We start from the raw sequence: 19622 nt of genomic DNA on the forward strand, positions 1-19622 counted from the left end.
CAGAACATGGATTTACATTGACAAATAGACCTATACAGTTTATTTCTGTTAAATAAATTACAAAGTACCAAAATAATGTCTGATAAGGTGAAAACGGAGCTTCTTCGTACCCCGAGAGCAGACGACCAAGATGACAAGAGATTCAGACAAACGCAGAGGATGATGAGAATCTGTGAAGCACAACCAACTACAGTGCTCTTCCAAATCCACTTCCGAAAGAGAAAACTGATAGAAGGCAAACCGAGTCACTTCAGCATGGAACTATGATTGTCCACAGGGTGCAGTTGATACATTGAAGAGGATAAAACAGCAGCAGAGCTTTGATTTGTTTTTCTACCAGTAACCAGGTACAAGGTTTTTAAATCACACAGTTGGAAAACAGCCAAACTGAAAAGCAGATGATGTAGTGTTTTTCAAACTTGATAACAGGAACGTGTAAACCGACAAAGAAGAATAGTACCACCTTCATGACGACAATGAGGACTCCATATTAGAGCTGGACAGGTCATTATTTACAGTATTTAAGACAAACAGTGTAGCCAGGAGGCTGTCAGTGACAGTTACTGGCGAACACGGGTGTAAGGCTCACAGATGAATAAAAATGAGTACATGTTCTCACAACTTGATAACTGTGTTTGGATAAAGTTATGTAGCAAAACCTTAAATAACACTTAAATACAAGTCATATACTTCTATTGTGTTCTTAGCACGAGGGTAAAAGAAAAACCAGAAAATAGAGAGCGAGTGTGATTTAAATAAACTTGCTGATTAATCCTTACTAGTCAACATTAGAAGCATATCGTCATATGTCCCCAGATTTTCTCACGATTCAGTCCCTGGAGGAACATCACTGTTTATATAGTGTTCAGAGTTTTGGCATGAGCAACAACAAAATATTCAACTGATAAGGTAATTGCGAGGCACGGGTCCTGTAGGTCAGCAGAAAGTGCAAAGGCATCAGTTCAATCCAAGTCTTGCTGAGGGAAGTGACTGAACTGACAACACTTGGTATTCAATATCAAAGTGAGACGATCCTCCACACACAAGTGATGATGTCACAGTTATTGCATTACTCCTCGTCTCCAGCCATGAGGAAACCCAGGATGAAGTCGATGGCTTTCTGACGTTCATGCGATGACTGCCTGCTGACCAAGTTGGGTGGAGGTCGAATGAGGAGACTGGCAAAGAGTGTGGCTGCAAAACAACAAATCAGAATTTCATTTTTAAAAATAAATAAAAAAATAAATACACAATTATAATACTAATAGGGGTTTTCAATAATAAAGCCCATTAATCATCTACTATTTTTGTAAATCTTTTACATCTTCAACTTCCTCATGAGGCAGGAAATCAAGTGAAGGAAATCCCAGTCCCAACATTTCCTGACAGGCAACAACCTGGATGGCCCACTTTCACAGAGTTAAGCACTAACATCGTCCAGGACAATTGACTAGAAACAGCGGCGGCACATCTCGTACCTATGAGGTTAGCTGTTAAGTTGTTGTTGTACGAGTGCTTCAGCAGCTCCTTCAGGAATGCCATCAGGTACCTAAACACATTGCGGTGAGCTCGGGGCAGCTGGGAGACCAACTGCCGATCACAAAGAAAAAAAGAAAAATCAGCAACTGTCATATGGTGGAGGTACAGAAATGCTGAGAATGAGAAAAGGACAGTGCACATCAGGGACGTAGAACATTACACAAGTTCAAAAAGGCACCTGCTTGCAGAGACGACTATCGTGGGAACAATCCAGGCACCGTTGGTAGAGTTCATAGCAGATGACTGGCTCAGGCAAGGCCTCCAAAAAGATAAGCAGAGCCTCTGCCACTGAATGGTTGCAACCGGCTACATGTCCAGTTAAGGAAGAAAACCAAGGAGTCCCAGATAAGACCAATGTAGACCACTTTCACCTAGCTGTTAGAGCCGGTGATAGTTCACCTAGAAATGCTGCATCCATGTTAGAATGAGTGGTTGGAACCATCAATGTAAACACCATTGTTTAAATACATGTAGTTGTGACATGTAAATTTCAATGTCTATCACTAACAAAAGCCTGCTTTCTCTTTCACATCTCCACACTTCACTGCCATACTGTTGAAAACAATTCCGCGTTTCAAGATACGGTTGATTGGATTTTGCATTTCTCTCTCTCCATGGAAAGAATATGCATCAGTTCGGCCAGTTCATAACTGTCGATGCCACTATACTCTTTTAGGTCTTGATATTTTGTAGAATTGAATTTGTTTTTGGGTACCGGCATTGTGAACATAAACATTGCTTTAATGTACAATCGTTACTTGTATCTTAAACTAGTTTCTGGAGCTGGCACAGTAGATGGCGCCCTTGTCCTCTGAAGGAACCAGGGTATTCAATGACATGCCATGACGTCTACCTCTACATGGATCAATCATTGATCACATCAAAATCCCTTCATGGACCTGTCAAATCCATTCTACAACATTGTTTTGCATTTCCCAGAGCGCGTTAACAGAGGATACGAATGGAGTCAGGGATGCTGGTGTCCAAACAGTCAATGATGCTCTGCAGTTCCTCCTGCAACCCTGGAGTCTGAAACAAATCCTCCTGCAAAGCAAGAGAAAATATACCATTCAAAACATCTGGATTTTTTTTCAGTTCTATATGTAGCAAAATTTCAAGTATTTTGGTACAATGACTATTTTTTTTTCCGACTGACAAAGATGAGATATAGAGGATTGCAACAGAAGCAGGGACAGGAAGCAACAGATAAACAAGAGATAAACAAAAAGAAAATGTTGCGTTAAAATAAATAAAAACACTATCACAGAATGTGTTATTTAATGTGACTTAATTGTCACAACATTCTACCAATATTCTGAAAAACGGATCAGAAAACTAAATGTTTGATGTGTAAATAAGTGTTTGAAGCTATTCAAGATGACAATGGTAGAGGTGCTAATGTGTTTTTCTCACCTGATCACAAGACTTGGTGAAGAGGTGGTTGACAAGAATCCAAACTTCCTTAGGAATCTTGAGAGGAATGTCTTCAGTATTTGCACCGTCCATCAGTAAATTAACCTTGGACTTTTCCTGGAATGAAAACACTAGGTGAGTTTACACCAGTAAAAGCCTAAACTCAATCTTATTGTCATTTAGATTATTGAGGAATGTCACAGGAATATATTAATATACATCAAATTAATATATCAATATTAAATTTCATTATTATTCAATTTGAAATATTTAAAATACATTGAATTACATCTCACTAATGTGACACCAACACTAACATCTACTGCTGTTTTTAACAGGTACGGTATCAAATCCTTTTTGTGTTTGCAAACAGAGCTACACATGAGCCAGATCTAAAAATACCAACCTAATTTAGGACACACACAAACACATGAAACCAGAACAGAGTGCCATGTTAATACAGAGGAAGAAATAAAAGGATTGTAAAAAGGACTTGGCAAGAGAACTTAATCTTCATAGATAACTGGTTTAAAAGAAAAAGAATACAATACCACAGAGTGTAACACTGAGGAAAAGCAACTCTCCAGGGATTAACCTTCTGTGTACAGCACACAGAAGTTAATGCAGTGTAAGTGATTTGACTCCATCTGTAATGGAATTTTGTCAGGCATGATTGACTTATGCAGTATTGTTTTCCTGTGTTACTGTGGCTACTGTGTAGATAAAACTTTTGAAGAGCTTGTTGGCAGGTTTAAGAGACCATAGTGTAATCCCAGTTTATCTGTTCACACCACAGCAAAGCCTCACCCATCAAAACATCCCGACACAGCCAACGAAACACTGATTCATGTGTTAAGACTTGTACATTTTCAGGAACTAGCCAGAGGGATAGGCTTTTCAGTGCTTAGTTACAGTAGCATACCATATTAAGTCTAGTCTGCAGTCTTCTCCTGGTGGCTAAATAACCTTAAACTAGACATGTCGCAATTCTATCCAGCTACCTCAACTAGTGAGCCTGCACATCTGCAGATAACCCAAAGTTAAAAATGTTAGGATGCTAGGATCAAAAATAATCCTGTACTCTCAAATATAGGACACTGTGCTACCAAATGACAATACACAACGAACTGCTACTGAAGCAACTACTAGCACTTGAAAGCAAATTATTTCAACGTCAAGGAGATCAAATGATCGGCAAAAAGCAGCTACTTAAACAATCAAGTTCAATGCAGTCCATCTTAATCATAACAAGTTAAGATGAGGTTTCATTGGCTCAGAGGAATCAGATATTTTGACCTTGGCCAAACCAAGCAAGTACAAATAGCACAAATAATTGTTATTTTGCAGCCATCAACCAGTGACTCAAACACCACTTTTAAAAGTTAACTACACGTTCACTTGCTGGCTTTCTGCAAATTTATATGCTAGCTACATAGAGACAAATACATAATTAAATCTTTTTGTACAATTACTGGCCCTCCCTTCTATGGCGTGAAAGCATAAGTATATAAACGTTTGTTGAGTGCACACCAATGTGGTGGTGTAGAAACAGCTTTGTAATATCTTGATTACAACTGCTGTGAATCATTTACCTTCTCAGCGAAGCTGTCCTCTCCCTGTGCAAGAAGCCAGCCCACAACCACAGTGAGGAGGTGGAAAGATATGATCAAGAAGATGTAAAGAGATGAGGTAGAAGACAGATCCAGACACCAGAATCAGAGAAGACAAATTGATTCATTAAGCAGGTCATCACATGGAGAGAGAATTAAATCATGTACAATAAAGTGAAAGTAGGTTAAGAATGAATCTATATTATCACTGAGGAAGATAAAGATAAAAGGCATATTTATGTTCAACAAGCCGTGCCTGAGTCATAATTCCCTTCCTGCTGAACCTTTTTTCATTCCTACACTTCCTCATTGCTTTGGCCCCATCGCTTCCAGAAATATTCACGTTGAGACACTTCAGCCTCTGAAAATAGGCAGATTGTGTGACCCAGTTTACCCTGAGGAAGTGAACACGCCCTTGCAGGTCCTTGCTCAGGTGAACAAATTGATAACCAGCTAAACTCCAGATCTGAAGTGCACTGAAGAAACTAATTCTCAGTTGACCAACTCAGTTCATCTGAAAATGAGGAATGCATTACTGTCTCATTTAGACTCATCCTGTATTGTTTTGATCTTACCAAGTCAATGAGCTTGGTGATGGGGATCTCTCTGATGGGTTTCTTCATGCGACAGAGGGTCTCCAGTGAGGTGCCAAAGCAGCTGGGTAGGTAGTTGCCAGAGATGGTGATGAAGTAGTCCTTTCCACGGTCAAGGTGGAGCACAAGAATGTCTTCGATGGAGTCCTCGCCAGAGTTCAGCAGAGTCACAGAGTCTTTGCTGACGTAAACCTCCAGGTATATCTCCAGGTTTTCATCTGTGGGGAGGAAATGGTAAGTTAGTTAGAATCAAATATTTTACAGCAATTGAGATGATTTGCGGATGTTAGGTTTACAAGACACCCGAAAAGCTAGACTGCCCTTTTTGAGGCACAGAAGCACAGAAACTAAAAAGAAGTAGTTGGCTATATCATTTGCAATCCACAAAAAACTTCTGTCTTTTCTGATGATAAAGGATAAAGAATCCCACCAATGAGACCAATCATTTTGATGACAACTCACAGTAGCAGTAAACTAACCATGAAATGCTGAGCCACATATTGAAGAATGTGAAAAGACTTGATGTGAAATGTAGAGGGCTAAGAGTGACTTCAAGAGGTAAGAATTAGCAGTTAAATTGGACGACTGTTTAGACATAGACATATACAAAATACATGAGATCGTAAGTAGCAAACATGTAAAATCAATCAAATGTTAAATGAAGTTAAGACTCACTAGGCTCCAAGAATCCATCGCAGGGCTCTGCACGGAGCCACGTCTTACAATACTGCATGTCGTTGAGTTTGGGGATGAAAGCAAAATGACATGGAACCTGGCCATCATTTTTAATAATGAAACGCTCCCTCTGCAGCTGTCGAAATTTGACATTCTCAAAAGTAAACTGCAGAAAACAAAACATAGGAAACAATGAGACATCATTTCTAAAGAACTGAAATAAAATTTCATACTCAAACCTCTCTTTTGCTCAGAGACACCGATGGAAGGAAGTCATTCTCCATCCTGTCCATGGCTCGAACAATCTCCTCAAACACTTTCTTGTGACGTGGCTCATTGACCACTTTGACCTGTCAATAATATACGTCAACAACACGCAGAATAACTTCATCCAACTGGAGACAATGTATTCCTGCTTACCCCAATACTAAAAAGGGAACTGACAGGTTTGTGGTCACTTGTTTGCAGCTCCATGTGACTACGGTACTTGAGTTGCTTGACATCGTTGCCTCTCCAGAGGATTCTGTCACACCATGCAGGCACTCTGCACTTCCCACTAAAGGAAATGAGCCACATTTTCAACAATTACAAGGAGGAACATTCAAGGTTTGCACATTAGAAACACAATCACAAGTGCTGACTTTTTATTTGTGTAATGATAAAGGGGGAAGTGGCTGTTGCAACAGCAAATTGTTCTGTTACAAAGAAACCGAATGACCTTCCAATCATTATAAGTAGCTATTCTAATCTAATCTATTCCAGGACGTGTTTTACCTTGAATCCCACCGATCTGTTTTGGGGTCATACTTGTACGTTGGAATGAAGTTAATGTCCCCTTCATTAAAGTCAGCAAAGGCTCTTTTGGTCTGCCTCTGAATGTTAAGCTACAAAGAAACAAGCATTTCATCAATAATGGCATAATAAAATAAGAAAAACGCATCAAACCAAAGATGTTTCAGTTCCAGCTTCCAGCCCACGTCGATAATGATTAATCTGTAACCACACAGAGAAATGTAATTTCCAGAAATTGTATTCAGCATCTCACCTGGTCATACTCCTGAAGTTTCTTCAGCTCATTTTGAGAAATGTGATCTTTGACCACCGCAGCATCGTAGAGGAACAGTCGGTAATTCAGATCTCCAAGCCAGATCACCACACTGACAGGAAACAGAATGAATGGGTTAGATTAAATTGATATTTCTTGCAATTAAAATAGCATTTATAAGCGGAAATAAGCGGATTGCAGATAACACATCAGGGAAGTGGGCCCGATTATGGTGGTTTTCACCATGTTTGACAGCATAATATTTCAAGGTACTTTTATATTGAAATAAGTGAGAAAAAAAATGCCAATAGAAGTGGTGAAAAAAACATATTTATGATTGCAAAGTCTTTTAAAAGTCTCTCCACTTAGCTGAAATGTCATATATAAGTGAATTTATTTTAAATCAAGTGCAATGAAAGATTTTGACCAAATATAAGGCTTGACAAACTTGGTAAGATTTTGACATTTTGCAGTGCAATATCTATTCTTCAAGTCACCTATTACAGTATTATAGTAAATAATAATAGCTCAAGTTAACGACACTGCAGCAGGGGAGTACTTTCCCTATGAAGGAACTCACTCGTGCTTGACAATACTGAGCGGGGGATGGTCCAGTAAGTGGAAAGTCATTCGAGCGCAAATGTCCTTATAGTCCTGGTTGCGCCGCTCGAAGTCCTCCACGTGTGCAGCAAGGTGGGAGTTGACGATGCAGAAACTGGTGTTGTGGAAAACAAACCTGATCGCCACACCTCCCTTGTTCCCCTGAAAACACATTTCAGTTGTATGTAAAAGATAATAATCATGCGGTGCTCTGTGTATACAATACAAACCATTTTTCCCATGATTCCAGTGCCAACATGCTCAGCAGCCACTTCTTTTATATGTGGTTTGTGAATCTTTTTCACAAAGACTATGAGCATCATTCCAACCAGTCGGATGATACGGATCTGTAAGGAGAAACAAAAAAACTTCACGCCCAGTCACATCACATCACATTCAACATCGATAGTGTTAAATATTGTGATTTTTACGTCCATGAATCGCCTCAACAATGTTCTCACCCTCTTGTACTTTGCTTTTGGGTGCAAGCTCCTCTCCACAGCATCTGCCCACAGCTGCTCCTTGGATGAGTCCATGTAGAAGAACGCTTCAGTGCTCAAGTCTAATTCTTGAAAACTAGGGAAAAAACAGCAAGATTGCGATGAGTGGCTCGTCACTCGACGTTGATTCTGAAGTTAAACTCACCCCAGAGCATAGAGATCAGGAGGCTCCTGGTCACAGCAGAGCCACGAATTCAAGCTGCTGTCAGGAGACTGCCCATTTACATTCCAAGTGCCAGTAAAAAACCTAAGACAACAGCATCTTAATACAGTCTTCGGAAAAGATAAAATGAGCACAGAAGCCTCTCACACCTAAAAGGCTGGATATCCACATATTCGTTCTCCTTCTTTCCCAGCCGGTGTTTGATGAAGTGTTCTCTCATTTCTGCCTGGCTGGAGAACATGGCCTGTCTCATGGTGTTGCTGGTGGGACTCTCGCACCAGGACTGCTTCCTATCCACTCGGTCAAAACCAGCTCTAAAGCTACTGCAAAATGAAACAAATCAGATAAATCCATTTGGATCTCATCAGGGCTTGGGAAGTCACCTTCAGTTATTTTGCCTCTCCTTATAACACATCTTGTAGCGTCTTCCTAAAAATATTCATTTGAATGATGATATAATACCACAAATATCACAGGTACTTTTCCATGTACTGTAAATATTACTGTCAAAGCTTTTAGATGTTGAAATATCCTATTTTTATTGTTTTACTTTTTTAAATTATTGATGATTGAAGTTTGATTCAAATATTTGAAGATAAACGGTTTGATTGCTAAACTAAGTTAAATTTTTATCAATAAAAATGTGTATTCCCACCAAAAATATTTAACACGACTATCATTATTTGTCTCAAAATGTATTTTTTCAATTAAAAGTATATATAATTTAATGTCTTTAAAAATACTGAACAATTCGGAATGCATCTTACTCTGGTCTCGGGCTGCTATTGACCATATTTTCTTTGGACTGTAAGGACACTGCTCTATCTTTCAGGACTGGAGCAGGAGGCAGTGGACTGGTTGGGGTGTAAGAAGTTTTACGAGGAGGTAGAGGCGGAACCGGAGGAGGTTCCCGGGAGGCTACAATCCGATTTTGGTGGTTCTTCTTTTCCTCCACTTTTAGAGCATGATTGAAAGTGTCCTCAAAACCAGCAGTCAAGGTCAGAGCTTGAGAGAAAGAAAGAGTTTCGTATGTTAAGTGATATTATAGTTTATAGTTGCCAATAAATGTTCATCATTTTAATAATTGTACCCGAGTTAGCCTGATATGCGGCAGAGCTGTTGTTTACAGTAGGAGGCAGTGTGCTGGCAGACTTTGGGGGTCCTGGAGTGACAGCATTAGGGAGCTTGTTTCCTCTTTGAGGTGGGATGGGAACTGCACCTCTTTGGGACATCTGTGCAAGAGGCTCCATCACTTTGGTACTTTTGAGTTTGGATTCAACTGAAAAAAAGTACAAAAAAGTTAAAAGTCAGACTTATAATTAATATGCAATAATACACATAAATGAAATAAATAAACCAGCATCCATATATTATCTTGTGGTTTATCACCCGAGTAGGAAAGAAAACAAGACACAAGACTTAATAGCTTTTGCTTGATAAAAAAAAAAGAGGAAATTTTCTCAAGTAATCATTAAGCAGAGTAATGCACCCTTGGTAAATAAATGCTGGACGGTTGTGTAAATAATTCATCCCCAGTGTTGCAGACGACTGAGAGGCAGCAAGTCTTACCTTGCTGCTGAGCACTCTTCACCTGTGCAAGGAACAGCTGAGTACGATCATCATCCGGTAGTTCTAGCAACAGCTCTGGAGCTTTTTCTCCTCTTATTCGTATCCTGATGCTGGCTGAAGAATGTTTGACAATCCACGTTGCAGTGTAAGCACACAAGAGTTACAAGGGTGTCAAGAAAACAAAGAACTGGGACTAAACAGTGACGCTATTCAGCATTCTTTCAGACATCCCTCCAAACCCATGACCACAGTGTGCTACTAAATAAAGATGTAAACATTGAGCTAAAGTCATCCTTTCTGTTTCCACTGAACGGTCCAGTATCTTGTGTTGCCAAAGTCATTTCATTGAAATAACAGGATAATTTTTGAGAACATTACTTACAATCGACAGAGAAGTCAATGAGGAGAGCTTCTTCGGCCTCTGAAAAGAAGATTTAGATACATTTTAGAAAAGAAAGTAAACATTTTTGCTATCATTTTAGGGGCTCGTTCAACCATGTTAGTGAAAAACTCATCCTCCTGCCTGTTTTCAGGCGCACAGAGCTTAAGCAAAAAATATTTTAATGTTAAAGAATTTTTCTTCCTAACAAAACAAGAAAATTGACCTACCTTTAATGATTTCAAAATTTCTATTGATGGGTATAGAAAGCTGAGGGACTGGTTGTGACACTACAGCATCAGGATTTGCCAAAACGCCCAATCTGAATGAAAACAGCAGAGAGTTTAAAAAAAATCATATTTAAATTCTTCAATCATACTGCCTCAAAAACAAAAGACATTCACATCTAGCGTTGCAATAAATTATGATTCTGCAAGCATTTAGAGCAAATTTGCGCTCATGGGAAGTTGATTACAACCTTAAAGCTCATGCGCACATGCCGTTATCATGCACCTAGGGTTAAGAAAGAATTGATACTACATCAACCAACAAAGACCACGCCACTTTATGAGATGTTAAAAATTAAATATTAATTCAGAATCATAAATCTAAAGAGAAGTGAGAGGCCCTAATTCAGTTCAACAGCGGTTGCATAACTGCCCAGAGACAAGAAAGAGACAGGACACGGCCCACTCTTCCCTTCCACCCCACAATGAGTTTTGTTACAGTTGCCAGCAGGAAATGATTCAGCGCTACACAACCCAATGTGTTAAACAAGTCTTCCTAGAATTAGAAACCATCCTTCTTCTTTAAAACAGCTTTAGAAGGGTAACTAATGTGCTTTTATTGGTAAACCTGTCAAGCCTTTTTTGTAAGTGAAACCTCTACTAAACACTTTCAGAAGGTACTTTAACTCTAAGTACTATTAATCGCCCTTCATTTGCAGAAGCAGAGACAATAATCCAAATGATCTCATGAGAAATGACTTCACAGAGCTTTAGCAAATGTATTTTCTTTGTATGAATGAGGTGTAGGGTCATTTGAGGTTGTGCTGGACACAGATTTTATCTTTTAAATCATGAATTGAACCATTGAAGTCAACTGGACAATCAGTACTTTTGGATCTACATGTGCTTCAGCAACAAAGTTGATATAAGATATTATACAAGAGTAATATACTGAATTAACTATGTTTAGCACAGTTAATTTCACCCACCATGTGAGTCCAGTTAAGTCTGGGAACTGCAGAAATTTTGCCTAGTGCTGACATCAAACTGTGGACACGGTTATCCTACTGAAGAATAAAAGAGGCCCACAAGCTGTCACCAAACATACACTAATGACTATAACAAATGGCCAAAAACTCTCATTCAACAAAATACCAGAGCTGGTGAAAGTGTTTTCCACATGTGACAGTCCACATGGAGAGCAAATCTGATTTGGCAATATGGCCAAATCTCATTCTTGCCTCAGTCGACAGAAATATCTTAATGAATGAATGAACACAAATGTTGCTTGTTAGGTGACGTGGCTCAGACACACACCTACCTTTGAGAGAGGAATTATACACAAACATCTAGCGTAAACATTGTGAGCTACTAAAAGACTATTAATGCTATCCATACTAATGCCATTATGTGGTGGGAAGATCGCTCTGAATCCAACACAATAATTGGTTGCTTTTTTTGAAAACCTAGTCAGGAGGTTTTGAAATACAAAGTTAAACAGCATGCAGGAATGAGTACTGAAACATTATCACCAACTGGGTAGTTGGTGATTTTAGGGGCAATGAATAAACTAGTTCATAAACACGCATATTTCTAATCAATTATAATGAATGGCATGCATTACAAAATGGGGTTGGGATTCTTCCAAATTCTGCATTCTCAGCTACTTCCCCATACAAGGTAATTAATGGTCTTTTACAGAAAAATGGAGAATAGTCTTAAACAAATTATTTATTATATACTATCACTACTAATCATGTAGCCGTAAACAAATAAAAATCTAACATCATTTTGACTGGATGAATTTAGGACTTGGTTGCGATAGAATCTCTCAAATCTCTGCTGTCAAAACTAACCGTTTCTTTAGCACACAATGCAAACTTCAGAAAACATCGCCACAGGCACTTGAGCAAGTCCTTGAGATTTAACATGTGATTCCTAATCCTTTTGGTCTCTTATACGGCATCAAAATTGCAATGTTCAGTTACACCAGTATCAGGAATGATGTAGAGTGTAGTTCAACACATTCTCTTGAGGAGTACAAGGCAACCAAAGTAATCAAAATATAACCTCCAACTCCAGAACACTCACATAAACTGTCCACTGCGCTCTATTAGAGACAGCAGCCTGGGCTCCTTCTGTCCTGACCTCAGCTCCTCACACCTCACAGTGTGAACATCACCATCAAGGAGAATTTCCAAAATACATGGACATCACATCACTGCTATTCTTGAAACATTAGCTGCCATTTAATGAGGTTTACAGTGGGTTTTTTTTTTTGTTAATCTTCATGAGCGTCTTAAGCCATGCAGTGCGAAATTTAAGCAACCAAAAATAGTGATGCAAGTACATGGTTATTACCTAAATAGTTTTTTTTTGTTTGTTTGTTTTTAGTGTCGGCCAATATTGTGCTTACAGTTATGGTTAGAAAACGTTCGGTTGCACAAAACCGTGGTTAGTATACGTGCAAAAGCCGTCGTTTGATTGTTACTTAGTATGCGTTTCGCTGTCACGAACATCCTACATAACTTTCTGACTGACATTCCATGCTAATATTAGCAGACATGCTAACATTGAAAATAAATGATTGTTGTTCTTTTTTTTAAAAAAAAGGATATTGCCAAGCACTCCTCGCCGCCTCTCCCGAAGGATGAATCCATTCTTACCGTTGGAGAGTGGGAAAGTGTTATATAAACAAACGTGTTGGTTCCTTCCAGGCAGAGAAAGTTAAATCGCCACCCGGCGGCGGAGGCGGCCTTCCGGGGTGACAGCTGCTTTAGCCGTTAGCCTCCTGCTAGCGTTTCTTAGCACAATTTAACAGACACTAGGAGTGAAATAATCCCAATGGCGTGGTTTCATTCTGCCAGAGAAGGTACGTGCTCCTGTTATTCCTCGGTCCCACTCGGTGTAGCGGACCGGTCCGGTCAGCCGACAGAGCCAGACTGGGGAGTTGCGGTGTGGACGCTCCCAGCCGACTCCGACTTCATCTTGTTTCCATTCGCTGATAGGAGAAAAGCTTATCGCCACCTCCTGTCCCGGAGTGTGGAGCAAGCAGTCAAACTACCTTAAAATAATTCATTTCACGGGGTTTAAATGTAAAACACGTGTTACAAAAACGCTTCTTGGTCTTGGTAGATGATGTTGTGTCATCCTGCTCCTTGGCCAACACCCGCTACGAGACATTCCCAAGCCAGAGTAGATGAATACACTTATCTTAAAATACAGAAAAGCAACGGCGCTAACCAATCCATTCTTAAATATCTAAAATAATGAGGTAAAGCGCATTAGTTAGGTTTATTTATTCTTTCTTTACAATAATAACCAGCCCAAAATCACAAATGAAAATTCACAAACACATCATGAGGCGAACTATTCTTAATGTATCTGGTTACCAGTCATGCACCTAAGTATAACGCATAATTCTGAAGGTGATGATAATTAGAAACTTAAATTAACTTTCATTTGTGTCAAATCAGAGGTCAACGCAAGCTAGTTGTCACTTGTTTTTAAGTGGTGAATCACGTAGGGACTGGAGTCTCCATGCGGCCATATGTCCCCATTAGAAAGATCCCTCATCTGCTCAACACCTTGCTCCAACCTCTCTACTGTCAAGGTGGAGGGAGTGAAGGCGTCTGCTTCACAGTAAATCTGTGTGAGTCGGCGGAAGGACGACGTGTCTGAGATGTCATCATCAAAGAGGTCCACTATGGTCTCCTTGCGTCGCTGGCGTGAGGCTTTAAGCTCTTCACTTAGGTCTGAAACTAGCTCTTTCACGTCCTTCACCAGTGTAGAGCGAATGCCAAACAAGCAGAGAAGGAAAACCAGACCAGCACAGATTCCAGAGACGAAGTAGAGAGCAACTCGCTCTGGTAGACCTGCATGGAAAGATGGGAGAGGGCTTCAGAAGTCACAGCATTATCTGTTTTTATAACCATGGTTCACTTCTAACGCTTTGATGTATCAAGCTTGTCTCAAACCATTGTTTTGTGTGACTACAGCTCGAACAACTTCCACACTGCGCTCCCCAGATCCATAACTCTAACGATGAGGAAATGTAAAATTTTGCAACAAATGTCAATTATTAAAAGAAAGAAACTGCTCATTCGATATCAGAATCTAAATTGGTTAAGGAATATGTTGACTGTAATCCATAAATAATAATATAATAAATGAAAATTCATCTTTAAACCCGGAAAAAATTATGTGCATGACTTTTAAGAAAGGAAAGAAATAATCCACATCGTCACATTTTTTTATTCAGAATGACCATATTGTTCATAAAAAAAAAAAAGTGTTAGATTTTAACTTCACAATACATCTAAAATGTTGAACATTCATTTGAAACAGGTGGATTATTTAAAAGCTTGAACAGAAAAGTAAAGGATGATGAATCAAATCAGATATTTCCCTTAAATTCTACAACATATACATTTTTCCGGTAAGTTGTTTCTTTGTGCTGTCAGAGACAAGAATAGAGAGGACATATTCTGTGTCATTGCTCAAAACTATTCATTTGTTTATCTTTTTCTTCAGCTTTTGTCTAATGGAACAAATGAACCATGGAATGGAGTCCATACGTTTTTGTTAACTGAAGGACATGTTTGACCGACCAACATTGGCACAAGCAGAAGTGGAACTTGAAAATCGCACCACTATGAGTGGTACGGTGTGAGGAAAGGTCCACCACTACCAACATACCCAACATTTTTTCAATGAGCTCCAAAGAGTTGGTAAATAGTGTGTTTTGAGGCCTGTAGATGGGGCCAGTGTACCATCCTCCTGCAAGCGAAAAGGGTCAGCGCCCATAGGTCAAAAACTGACTTCACTTACTCACTCACTCATGAACTTGTGCTACAACTCACCGTGAGTGTAGTCTGAGATCATGAACGGATCAGTGGACCCTCGTCCCATCTCCTCCAGGAGATATCGTGGCACTGAAAGAAGAAAGTGTAGTTTCTTCCTGGAAGTGAAACCCTCAAAACAGATGCGAGTAACTCACCACAAGTGAAGGAGACCCGCAGGTGTTTCCTGGTCCCGGGGAAGCAGGGGTCCCCAAAGGTTTGGGTGTCAGCTATTAAAGAGCAGTTGGACCTGCCATGACACCTGCGAGACACTTTTCTCAGGGCGGAAGGCGACAAACACTCTGAAGGGCAGAAACATGCACAGTTGGCAACCACCCAGTTGCAGTAATACCAAAATAATAAAAAAAAACCATCTTTTAATTTTAAACCCTGAATTTATACATGACTACATTTTTTTTAAAAACAAAAGGGGCCTCTTTTTATAGCTTATATCCTGCTCCTAATACCAAGGTTAGCAGACAATGATTAGTCTATATATCTAAAATGAGAATAGAACGATTTTGAAGTGAAGTGAATGAATCCACTGCTGCTTTCATTTCCGCCACTAGAAGGTAGTATTGCTGACCCATGTCCACCTGCCGACCAGATCCCAGAGGGCACAGGGGGCTTCCGTGCAGCAGGTGTCCGAACGTAGCAGAGTAGATGGCCAGGACCGTGTCATTCTTACAGGTCAGTCGTAGTCTTTCGTTTTCACACACCAGCCTGGTGTGGTGCTGCTCTGAAGGACACAAGAAGTTGGATTGAATCTCCTTCAACATTAGATTATAGTTTGGACTTTTTAGATTAAACTATGTTTGCAGTTGGTCAGGCTTAGGTTCAGCAACATTATGTGCCCAAAGAATGAGGTCAGATGACAACCGGCATATTCCAAGATGACAGTGTCAGGATTCATCAAACTCATTTTCTGAATAGAGATTTTCACACCTGCTTAAGGCTTTGAACACCGGTCCTAGTCTCCCATCATTATTACTGAATCCTGGGGAGAACTTAATGTAACGATTAATAATAATAATTTATTTACATTAACTAGTGATAAGTTATTAAGATCAGTGTTTCTGTGCAGCATTTTGGGTTTGACAGAATTGTTTATATGTCATTGTGAATAAGGGGACTCTTGTTCTTAATGTCAGAGGGTCCATTCATACACATACAGTCAGCTAGGTGACAGTTCATATGGGCTTTCAAATTTGAAGTATAGCTTTTTCATGTTTCTTTAATTTGTTCCAAAGCCACTACTTTTGCCATACCACTTTTGTAATCACATTGTTTTGCATTTATTGTCATGACTATCCATGGATTCATTTGAATGAGATGTGAACCGTAGCTCTATTTTCAATAAAACTTCACCGCATTCCTTTAATACCTTTGGAAGTAGCAGATGGAATTTTTCTACATCTGTGTTAGTTCTTCATTCAAGCTTGTTACATTAATGATTTTATTCTTTGGGCCCTGAAAGTGGGTTGACAAACCTGGCCGACACTTGTACGACACTAGTAGGTACTTGCTGGTGTGTGGGCAGGGGTCGTGGCCGAAGACCGGACTGAAAACGGGGATGTGACAGAACTGCTGATCCTGACATTCGAAGAGAACTTTCTGCACAGACACAAGAAGGATCATCATGGCTGCTTCATGAAACTGCAATGTGTGTCATCACGCTGTACCTCGATGACGACTGGAGTGGTGCACTCGATGTCCTCCGTGGTCAGATTATGATTGACTGAAGGACACAGATGCTCACTGGGAACACGGCGTCCATAGAAGGCCGATAGGACAGAGACAGATGAGCGGGAGGGACACTCGATGGAGAGCGTGTCTCCGTCACAAGCGTGAGCTGTGTGGTTCCTGAGAATGGACTGCAAGTATACTAAGGAAGAAAATGGCTTTTATTGCATGTAGAGAAATGGGAGGCAATTTAGAAAATAAATGAACTGGCTAATATACTCTGGTGATCCGATTCTGGCTCGAAGCCCCAGTTCAGTGCTGTGAACTAGGGACTGTGAACTAGGGACTACACCCAAGTCTAGGGACTTGGGTGTAGCTCTGCAGGACAATATTTGGACTCTGACCACTCACACAAACATGCACCGCAATAGACTCCCTCCCATGCTGTGCATTTTCATGTGTTCCATGTCTGGTGAGGACATAAATCTATCAGCGGCAGCACCAGGCACCAACTCACAATGAGCTTTTCTGGAGCTTCAATGCAGCTGAAGACACAATCTAATAAATCTCAGCAGTTTAAACCTAATACATCACTGTCACTGCCCAACATAATTCAAGGCTTGTTCAACCAAACTACTGTAGATTAATAAATAAAATATTTTACACCCATATTATTTGCACCAAACACCCTTTTCCTCACCATGTCTTTCACAAGCATTAAATTTCAATTTCCCTCTTAATTCTTTGGTATTTCTTCCCTCTTGTGTCCCATATTAGTCTCATATTTATTTAATATCATATAGTCTTCGAAACCCACTTCTTTTAATTTAGCGCATAGTTACAGTGCATTGCATCACAAGGCCGGCAAAACAAAGCACTTACGGGAGAAATCAGGAGCTGAATACGATTTTGGCATCTCCAGTGCCAAGCAAAAAAGGAGGAACCGAATGAAGGTCCATGATGTTTTCATTGTGCAGCTACCACATGACAAGATCTGAGGTCTGCTTCTGGTGTCGCCGGCGTCCTGTGGGAGAACAGTCAGTGGGTCAATGATGCTATTGTGATCGCAACTGCATCAGCTGGTGTGTGTGCCGCAGTGTGTGTGCATGCTGTAATGCCTTCTGTGGAAGGGTTTTTTGGTTGTTGTTAAGTCAATTGGAAAATTTGAATTAACTTGGAAGTCTGGTGTTTCCTATCAGGTGAGGCAGGTTCAAAATTATGACATAAAGTGAACATTTAATTTTTCGAAATGTCACAATAAGAAGACAATAATGTCAAAATTAATTTGTTAATATCATTGAACATTTGAGAAATAAATCTACATAAAATTCTATAATAATTATGTTACTGGAATGTAAATATTGACTTACTATACTGGGTACATGTGTCAGCAATCCTACCGTACTGAACAAAGACAGTTAAAATGAATACCATTTTTCAGGATAATCTTCATGCCCCTAGGTCAGTTTTGGTCCATGCCTGCCATATGTTTTCTCATAGCAGGTTCGGCTCCGGCTCTTGATGGACCTGAGTCTGCCTGAGATGGACCTGTCCAATGCTTCGCTCAAACCTCCCATGATACGCCTAAAAAAAAGGTCAAAGCGCTCTGGCTAGGAATAAGCATTGTAACCAATGAAAGTGAACCCTCCAAACAGAAATTATGCGATATGATGAACAACACAAGGCAGATCATCCCAAACGAAATATCTGCGCTATTATGTAACTGCCTGGTGTTGTGTCCCCAGTCGAAAGGGATTGTTTTTAACGCCATGTCCTTTTAAATCTATGTGTGGCTTTGTGTTTTTGTCTGTGTGTGTGTCACACAAGAATCAAGACACTTCTCTTCAACAACAAGGGACCTGTTTTGAGAGATAAGGCACATTCCTTCCAGGGGGTCACTTCCAGGTTTGCTGTGCCGCAGAGATATGTGTCAGTCCCTCCACACATGGGGTTTCTACTGTGAGTGTGTGTGTAGGGGAAGTGAAAGGTCATTACTTCCTATTGTGCATTTATTTTCCAGGATAACTCAGAATTGCCATGGAACATCTTTGCAGTGTTGGTGCCAGCCTTGAAGATTTAGCTAACAGTGGGCATGTCAGTGAGGACTGTTGTCATGGAGACCAAACACTGCTATATAATGAGGTCATTGCTGAGGTCAGGGCTATCAGTAATTGTATAAACAGCCACCCATAAACACTCCCTTTACAGAGGCTAAGTTATTACTGCAGGAGAGCTGTTTTAGCCTGCTTGCATGTAGCGCACTCCTTTCCACTAATAATAATTTGAGGTCATACAGTTCCAGATAGTAAACTTTCCCTGCCACCCTTCAAGGATTTGTTTGGAGTTCACTGAGAGGTGTTTCTTTCTCCTCCCATCAGGGAAGCAAATTCCTTAAATGCTCAGATAGAATAGACGAGTTCACAACGTGAAGAGTGGTGTGTTGAAATTCTTTCCTCACTGAAGGATTTCGTTAGCTCATCTGTTGCTTCATCTCATTTGAGGGAACTCAGCCGCACTACTCTCTTCCTCCTTTCTCTCCACTGCAAATGAGTGAACTGCCATATATATATATATATATATATATATATATATATATATATATATATATATATATATATATATATATATATATATATATAATATTCATATGCAAAGATATACAAAGATATTCTTATTCTGATCAATGTATTGAGCACTTTATAAGGTACAAACTGTCTTGTGTAGTATTCATACTTTTGTTTTCCACTTATTCCTTGTACTCCATGGTCACTAGCAAGAATTGTGG

The 19622-nt window shown here is 39.8% G+C and overlaps 2 protein-coding genes across 6 annotated transcripts; both read right to left on the reverse strand.

The window, feature by feature from the left end:
* Positions 1-55: 55 nt before the first annotated feature.
* Positions 56-13392, reverse strand: ocrl (OCRL inositol polyphosphate-5-phosphatase). 3 transcript variants are annotated; one of them, XM_053879003.1, is made up of 24 exons: positions 12931-13392; positions 12405-12483; positions 10317-10408; positions 10090-10128; positions 9708-9821; positions 9229-9417; positions 8906-9143; positions 8288-8461; positions 8121-8222; positions 7937-8051; positions 7706-7822; positions 7456-7637; positions 6876-6987; positions 6605-6714; positions 6251-6386; positions 6070-6180; positions 5831-5996; positions 5138-5373; positions 4545-4568; positions 2953-3069; positions 2499-2583; positions 1718-1845; positions 1479-1590; positions 56-1194 (listed from the first exon to the last, which is right to left on the reverse strand). In XM_053879003.1, the coding sequence occupies exons 1-24, from the start codon at positions 12971-12973 to the stop codon at positions 1070-1072; spliced, it is 2946 nt and encodes a 981-aa protein (XP_053734978.1). In that variant the 5' UTR covers positions 12974-13392; the 3' UTR covers positions 56-1069. The 3 variants fall into 3 exon arrangements, with proteins under 3 accessions (XP_053734978.1, XP_053734979.1, XP_053734980.1); XM_053879004.1 differs by lacking the exon at positions 4545-4568 and having other exon boundaries at positions 57-1194; positions 12931-13391; XM_053879005.1 differs by lacking the exon at positions 12405-12483 and having other exon boundaries at positions 59-1194; positions 9708-9817; positions 12980-13353.
* Positions 13393-13606: 214 nt separating this feature from the next.
* Positions 13607-17860, reverse strand: si:ch73-335m24.2 (protein eva-1 homolog C). Of its 3 annotated transcripts, XM_053879006.1 has the most exons (8): positions 17720-17860; positions 16837-17039; positions 16645-16768; positions 15741-15893; positions 15313-15456; positions 15176-15247; positions 15012-15092; positions 13607-14188 (listed from the first exon to the last, which is right to left on the reverse strand). In XM_053879006.1, exons 1-8 carry the CDS (start codon positions 17805-17807, stop codon positions 13803-13805), a joined length of 1251 nt encoding a protein of 416 aa, XP_053734981.1. In that variant the 5' UTR covers positions 17808-17860; the 3' UTR covers positions 13607-13802. The 3 variants fall into 3 exon arrangements, with proteins under 3 accessions (XP_053734981.1, XP_053734984.1, XP_053734983.1); XM_053879009.1 differs by lacking the exon at positions 15741-15893; XM_053879008.1 differs by lacking the exon at positions 15012-15092.
* Between the last annotated feature and the right edge of the window lie 1762 nt (positions 17861-19622).

Source organism: Synchiropus splendidus, chromosome 11 (assembly GCF_027744825.2).
Source record: "Synchiropus splendidus isolate RoL2022-P1 chromosome 11, RoL_Sspl_1.0, whole genome shotgun sequence".
NCBI classification, from domain to species: Eukaryota; Metazoa; Chordata; class Actinopteri; order Syngnathiformes; family Callionymidae; genus Synchiropus; species Synchiropus splendidus.